This window comes from Triticum aestivum, chromosome 6B (assembly GCF_018294505.1).
Source record: "Triticum aestivum cultivar Chinese Spring chromosome 6B, IWGSC CS RefSeq v2.1, whole genome shotgun sequence".
In the NCBI taxonomy this organism is placed as follows: Eukaryota; Viridiplantae; Streptophyta; class Magnoliopsida; order Poales; family Poaceae; genus Triticum; species Triticum aestivum.
Window position 1 is genome coordinate 728,850,355 of NC_057810.1, and position 8,300 is coordinate 728,858,654.

The 8,300-nt window shown below is 41.7% G+C and overlaps 1 protein-coding gene across 1 annotated transcript; it reads right to left on the reverse strand.

The window, feature by feature from the left end:
• Positions 1–1,874: 1,874 nt before the first annotated feature.
• On the reverse strand, positions 1,875–8,047 carry LOC123135267 (protein SAWADEE HOMEODOMAIN HOMOLOG 2). The gene is made up of 7 exons (XM_044554323.1): positions 7,741–8,047; positions 7,544–7,643; positions 6,568–6,631; positions 6,297–6,348; positions 4,425–4,553; positions 3,164–3,283; positions 1,875–2,371 (listed from the first exon to the last, which is right to left on the reverse strand). Exons 1-7 carry the CDS (start codon positions 7,921–7,923, stop codon positions 2,087–2,089), a joined length of 933 nt encoding a protein of 310 aa, XP_044410258.1. The 5' UTR covers positions 7,924–8,047; the 3' UTR covers positions 1,875–2,086.
• Positions 8,048–8,300: the final 253 nt, after the last annotated feature.

Sequence of the window (8,300 nt, forward strand, 5' to 3'; positions counted from 1 at the left end):
CGCCCGCGCCCCTGCCCCGACGCCGCCGCCCCGGCCCGCCTCGCCGTCATCCGTGCCTCTGCCCCGACCCCGCCATCCTCGCCGCAGCTTGGTCCGGCCGCCGGCGCCCTCCTTTTTCATTTTTTTTCATATATATATGCTTGTTATATATATATTTTTGTATGAATGTATGTATTTTTTCAATTGTAATATGCATGGTGTTTTCAATTGTTCTCTGATTTAGTACATTAATTTTAGGTTAGTTTCATTTGTAGAAAAGTTTTATATATTTAGGACGAAGGAAGAGAAGGAAGAAAGGAAGAAGAAGAAAAAAGTTTTATATATGCAAAAGTTACATTTTTAGAAAAGTTTTATATATCTAGCTAGAAAGAAGGAAGAAGAAGAAAAAGAAGGAGAGGAAAAAGGAAAATAAGAAGAGGAAGAAAGGAGAAGAAGAGGTGAGGAAGAAGAGGAGAAATAAATAAGAAGAGGAAAAAAGAAGAAAAAGAAGAGGAGAAGAAGAAAGAAATAGAGGTGAAGAAGAAAAAATAGAAAATATTCTATTTTTTCTTCTACTTCTCTATTCCTTTCTTCTTCTCCTCTTTTTTTTCTTCTTTTTTTACTTCGATCTTCTCCTCTGTCATCGTTGATATACCCCTCCCGATAACTTCAACATGAGGGGGGGTCCATATACCCCCTCCCGATAACTTCAATACGTGGGGGGGGGGGTCGATATACCCCCTCCCCGATAACATTAATTTCTCCCGTGTATGTATCTCATCGTTGTCGGTATTACCCCCTTGAAGCGTTGTCTATATTATCCCGGGTCGAGGGTTCTAGGGTCGAGGGATCAAGGGGAATTGGCGGCTATTCAAGAGGAATTGGCGGCATTCTTTCTTGACCACGTGATCGCTGAAGATGGAGAATACTATGTGGACCACGCGTCCGTATTTTAGGAGCTTATATATTTGTAGAAGATAATTATTGTATATATGTAGCCGGTAGTGTCGGATAGATATACGAGAGCTTGTTGTTCGACCAATCTCTCGGAGAAGGAGAGGTGGTCGATATCACTTCTCTCTGTATGCATATATGTTCATGACGATCTTCTGTTTGCTTACTAGCTAGCTAGCGTGTCTAGCTAGTCCTCTCTATACGTATGTATGGTACGTAGCGTCGACCAAGCACGGACAAAAGAGAGGACACTTCTCTCTATTAATTAGCTAGCTATAGCACAATATATGAAACACCTAAATTAACCCCCCAAAACCCCCAAACCCCCCCCCCCTTTAAAAAAAAAACAAAAACCCCAGCCACAGAAATGCTGACGCGTGGATGCCTATTGGTCCCGGTTGGTGCCACCAACCGGGACCAAAGGCCCTCCTGCCTGGGCTCAGCGGACAGGCCACGTGGAGGCCCATCTGTCCCGGTTCTGGATTGAACCGGGACTAAAGAGTCAGGGCATTAGTACCGACCCTTTAGTCCCGGTTCATGAACCGGGACTAAAGGCCCTCACCAACCGGGACTGTAGGCCCTTTTTCTACTAGTGGGACCGGGACTAATGGTCGTCCTTTGGTCCCGGTTCAGGCCACCAACCGGGACCAATGGTGGTGGGCCAGGAGCGAGGGCCATTGGTCCCGATTCGTCCCACAAACCGGGACCAATAGGTCCAGACGAACCGGGACCAATGGCCCACGTGGTCCGGCCGGTCCCTGGGGCTCACGAACCGGGTCCAATGCCGCCATTGGTCCCGGTTCTGGATTGAACCGGAACTAATGGGCTGGACCGGCCTGGACCATTGGCCCCTTTTCTACTAGTGCTTCTTCCAAGAGATATATAGACGAATCCTGTATTTGGAGGGCCTTCCGTGGGATAAAATTACCCCTTGCAGGGAATGACACAACTGCCAAACTTTTATTGGGGGGTACTGAAGCACAACAATATCTTCTCTGATGACATACCTATATAGATATAGATACCCAATCCGACACAACCAATCCAGTCAACATGGGCACATTACAGTTACTGGGCAACCAAACATCCATCCTCGATTGGAAGTTTTTAGGTGAACATCTTTTTGACCAAAGTTCACAAGGAAGTGAAAGAGCTACGCTCCCACATCAATCTTGTCGCCATGTGCTTCATCTGCACCTTCACCATTTGGGGTAGCCTCCATGCCCCCCGCCTCAACATCTGCCACTGAATTGCTGCCAGTGCTAGTAGGCGAGTCAAGTAAGGGAGCAACCGGCTTGTCAAATGGACCTCCTTGATCTGGTGGAATGGGAACCCCGCCCCCGGTCACCTTGTCAGTGTTGACATCCATCATCTCGTGCGGCTTTTGGGCTTTCTGGTGCACTGATCGACGGCATACCTTGCTCAGTGGAACAAACTCCTGTCACGTGAAAAGAAATGCAAAAATAAATTATTTGGTATAAACATCATAAAACAAACTAAACTCATTACTCTGCTTTCCATTTTATTTGACTACATAGTACTCCCTCCGTCCAAGTGAATAAGTCATCTTAGGTTGTGCATCGCAACCAAGGAGAAGGGGAAAACGAGAGAACTTAATGTTTATTTGCTAATTAACAGCATTGCATGCAATTAACTAATCACTGCATGTCGTGTTTGATAGTCTCAAGTCATTGAAAGCATGCACATCCCACATCTCTTATTGATTGATTGATATGTCAAGAAATAAGAAACGATGTGGAAGTTAATGTACCTAGACGGAGGAAGTAAGATAAGTAGCATAGAACAAAAAACATAGTACTCCCTTCATTTATTTATACAAGACCACTATGGAATATACATTTTGCATCTGCTCTCTCCGTCAGGTGCATACGTCATTTTATGTTGTGCACCGCTACTAAGGCGGAGGAAAAAACGAGAGAACTTAACATTTATTTGCTAATTAATAGCATTGCATGTAATGAACCGACCACTACATGTCGTGTTTGATAGTCTCCAGCCAATGAAAGCATAGACACCCCACATCTCATATTGGTTGATTCATTTATTTACGTCAAGAAACAAGAAATGAGATGAGTTAATGTACCGTGCCTAAGTGTTTTGAGATTATTTAGTTTTTATAAGATGACTTATGCACCTAGAAGGAGGGAGTATACAAGGTCACCAGAGGAAATGCATGGACACTCCACAGTGTAGACAGAAGGAGAATTACCTCAGAGTGATCATGATCATAACAAACAAGAAACCTGCAGCGGCACCCCCTTACGTCATGCCTGCGCCTTTGAACTTGAAGAACATGTGCATCAAAATAGCGGGCCTGCTCTTTATCTTCCTGTTCAATTCAGCACAGAAATCAACTTGATTAAATAATAACACTACATTACGAGACAGCTAAATCAACTTTCCCAGCGACCAAAACTCCTTACTCAGACCCTCAACAATACTCTAGTTTGAGTATATAATACTGCCTTGAAAGAGTAGTAAAGTCATGCATTTTTCCTCTCAATGCTCTAATTTATCCACCTTATTTGATGAAAGTTGCTTTATCCACTTTATAAATGGCCAGACATAGGTTACAGCCTTCATTTTGAAAAACAAAACAAAGCTTTCAGTGCTTAATTTAATAATAAAGTAATAATAATATTTATTGGATAAATTCACACCCAATTTTAGATTAAAAATCAGTTTTAGTACTCAAAAGTATGACATAATAAAATGCATTGATTTTACGGTCCTTTGGTCATTCGCGTCTCGACTAATAAATAGCCAAATCGATGGTGCCGGTTGGACCAAGTGGCATCACAGGTACGTACTATGTAATATGATTACCAAGAATATGGAAAGACACAGGAAACACATGTTATAGTTAAATGTCCTATGTAATGATTTTTTTTGCAAAAAATGATTCATATCTATTATCAAAGTTCACCGGAAGTACAAAGCACCTCAAACATAATAAAATTATATCGAGATTCCGAGACCATCGAACGACCACTACCGCCGTCAGAACGAGCCGCCGAAGCGCCGCTGTCGCCGCTCCCCTACCGGAGCCGGCTTGATGTAATCATATTGAAGATTATTAAAGTACAGAAACTTACAATTCTTAAAGATTATTAAAGTAAAGCCATTTAGTAAGTGTTGTCAATCACAATATTTTGAAAACTCACAAACTGGAATCACAACTTTTATAAGTATATACAAACAAGAAATAGAGCCTATATAAACTGCGGAAACTTGAGTGTCAACAAGAAACTTGAGTGAAACCCAAACGACATACCCATCACTACTATATCATACGCCAACAAGTAACAGTAAGAAAATAACCGTGGAATAATAAGTTAGATAGCAGAATTTTCAAGTGCATAACAACAGCAAAATGGAGCAGCTGTCATGTTTCAGGAAGACATGAATTATCAAGTTGTGAGCTGCTAACTTGCCAAGTCAGGTGAAGAGAAGTTGTTTCAGATGGATACCTTAAAACACATAATGAGATCCCCAGGCAGCACAGCAACACATTGAAGAGAACGCACTCTCACACATTTACAAACATCAACCCATTCATCCTCCTCGGGTCCAAGCCAAGTAAATCGAACTAGTACTTCCTGAAACACAAAAAATAAATAAGTGCAAGCACAGTTCACATAATGCACACGTACTGAACCCGCAGTGGAGAGTGATTAAACACAAGAGGAACATGGGTATTGCGTAGTTCTCAAAAAGTAATGGAGTCTACTTTTCACCCTTGACTGTGAAAAAAATGCTCAAATCACTTCTAACCACATGTATCACTTAGTACTCGATGGTTTGTGCAACTCGCACCAGCCCATTGGTGTCTGTCAAACACATTTGCCTTCCGCGCTTGCTATATACACTACACCTACATGATGCAAACTTCTTTCCGTACTATGGCTGTGACTTCTTCCTTGGGTGTGTGTGGAGGCTAAGAGTCTAAAACAATAATACTACTGCTGTTGTGATTATCCATGGATAATTGGAAGAAAGAAATACTAGAATTATAGCAAATCATCCAACTTGGGCAGACACATCAAGAAACAAACTTTTGGCAGCTAGTACCGGTACCGCCATGGTGTGGATGACATGTAGTAAGCATAGAGGTCAATGGATCAGTTAGTTAATTTGGAAATTAACAGAGAATGGTTGTTAGTTAATTTGGAAATTAAAACAACATAGATGCATATGATTTACAGTTTGAATGCGCATGAGTATGGGTCTGGAATTTGCGCCTGGCTATCCATTGAAAAATTTCACCTGGTTATTCATTGAAAAAAAAACTCTTATGCAATGATATTTGTACCGAATGTTGTTGCTAGCTTGCTGCACACTTGTTGTATTATATATGTTTTTGCTGGCTTTGCTGCACATTGTATCAACCCTTTCTTCCCTTGTGAAGAAAAGGTTGATAAAAAAAAATCCCCATTCACTTCTTTGGGTTTCATTCCCCTTGTAGAAGATTAAATACAAGGAACCCTCGTTAGTGATACTATGTTTTTGAAAATAACCATATACCCATAGTATTAACAAAATATAATGTGGCAATATCTCTAGCAATTAATGCCCTTCTTCATATAGGGTAAAATATCAGAAGATAAATAAAACAGCAATCGCGCAATCTACTGTCTGAAAACTAGCAGTCTAGCAAACTAGCAGTACTATTTCTCTTACTTCTTTCCCTAAGGAAATGTACAGTACAAGAACCTACATAGGCACTTTGGTATGTTATATTGCACGTTCACACCATATAAAAAATCTATTATTTTCCCTATGGCGATTATAGATCATGAGATTGGTAGAGTGGGGTTCCATGGTGGCATGCAGCTGAATGCGCTCAGTACATGACGAAGCTGACATGAAAACCACCATTGTAGTTTGATTCGCTTCAATTTCTACAGTTCAAGGATGATAACTGAAGGGGGTGAACTAACTTTTTTCTTTCTAAAACTCTGACATGTCTACACAGCTATATAATCATTGAAAGAAACATTCAATTTATATTTTGCTTTACATGATAAAACACAGAGATTGTGAAAGTAAGTTTTATACCACCAAGTATCAGCCTAAAGTAGCAAATACTCAAGATTCTTTATGTCTTCTTAACTGTTCAATATCTTATTAGTACTTTCTTGTAGTGATACTTCCCCCACCCAGGACTCGTACAACATAAAGTTAGATAGGACAGGTGTTCAAAATGTTATAACATCAATACTGTCATCCAGCTATAAATAGACAAGAAACGAAATCATCTCTAGCAAACTACTTGAATAAAGAATGGCAGAAATGAATTTAGTAGCATCAATCCTATTTAACAAAAAATTCTAAGTCATTACCGGGTCCTTTGTTCCAGTGAACCTGTGGGACAGAAAGGCAGCAACATCGTACCTGTAACAACAAGAATTGGTCAAGCATGTAAAACTGAAAGGTTCATGCAAGTAACCCTCCTACCCCATACAGACTTACCCACACTCACGCGGAAAATTAAAACAGACATCAAACGCCACAAAAGAGGAAAGCATGGAATATATATATATATATATATATATATATATATATATATATATATATATATATATATATATATATATATATATATATGCATACCATGCGCCATTGATTGCTGACTTTGCCTCAAACTGGACATGGCCACCATCCAAAGAACTATTCCCTGATTGGCAACGACAGTATCAATAATCCACAATCAACAAGATACATAGTATATGTTTGGTCTGTTACAAAACTAAAATCTTCTGAACGACATCAAATACTAAAACTGCGCCATGTGGCCTAGATTTTTGAATAAATTAAATAAAGGGCACACGGACCACGTGTCCTGCAATTGCCGAAATGAACATCAATGAGTGAGACCGCACGGCGACAAGTATTGATGGACGTACAAAGACAACGAACTATGGCCTAGGCTGTAAAGTCCTAGAATCCGACAACATTAACTTGAGTTCAAAATTTTGCCTGCGGTTCTCAATAAAAGTAATGGGCTCACGAATCACGTGTCCTGGAATATCGCAAATGAGCTTGAACGACTAGACAGCGGGACGACATGTTTTCAAGGGCCCTCAAAAAGTACAGGCTAGGCTGTATGAAGTCCTAAAACCCATCAAAATAAACTGGGTTGCCATTTTTGCCCGTAGTTCTGCATAAAATTAACTGTATGCGTCAACAATTTATTGAGATAGCATCACGATAAGCGTCAACGACCAATCAAGACAGAACGATGACAAGCTTCACGCCATGCAAACCCTTGTAACAACAAGCCATAGACACGGAGACAGGTACCCCTACACACAACATATATTAGGAACATAGCACTGATATGCATAAATTCTGCACCACCAGTAGACAGCTTATGACATTGTATGATCAGTGAAGCTATTACATTGTAAGATCTGTGCAGTTATTAATTACTCACTCCGTTTCAAATTACTTGTCGCAGAAATGGATGTATCTAGAACTAAAATACATCTAGATACATCCATACCTATGACAAGTAATTCAGAACGGAGGGAGTACATCGTAAGGAAATAAACAGCTTACTAAGTTGAGATGGGGATTCAAGCAGCACCTGAGTATGATCCGTCCACTGGGTGGTGTTCCTCGGCCACTGGGGGCACCATCATCTTCCTGGACTGCGCGGACCTCTGGTTCTGGAACCAATTCCTCACCTGCGACCACCCAACACAAATCCACTTATTATAGATCCGAATAAGGAAATAGCTAGGGTGGACGCGGATCTTGGGTTTTGGAAGGTAAGCCTAGTACCTGATTGTACTGGATGGGGACCTTGCCGTCGCCGGAGCGGTCCGGGGAGGCGTTGAAGTCGTCGGTGAGGCCCTTGATGACAGGACCCTTGGGCATGGCGTTGAGGTCACGGAGGACCTCCTCCATCTTGGCGACCTCCGTGTGGGTGAACCGGAACACGAGACTTGGCGCCTGCCCCGTCATACTTGTCCGGCGCTACCGGGGTGATGACTGAGAAGATTCCCCGCAGATGGAGAAGGAGATGGGGATGGAGATGGAGATGGAGAGGGGTGGGTGGGAGGAGAAGCTTACTTTACTACCAGCCGCTCGATCTGCGGTAGTGTGTACAAGCTCGATCACGCGGCCGAGCACCCTCTTTTGGCACTCCTCACACACACGCAACCTACTTTTTCAATTAATGTAATGCAATTAACTCCATTAATTCTCCTGGATAAAACAAGGGGTGCCAGTTCCGATCAGAATTTGTGCAAGTTCCTGCAAGGTGTTTTGGGATCCAATGTGGCACGTGTCGGCTAGGTTCAGTGTGCCAGGTTGTGTACTATGGCACTGAGCTTATTTGC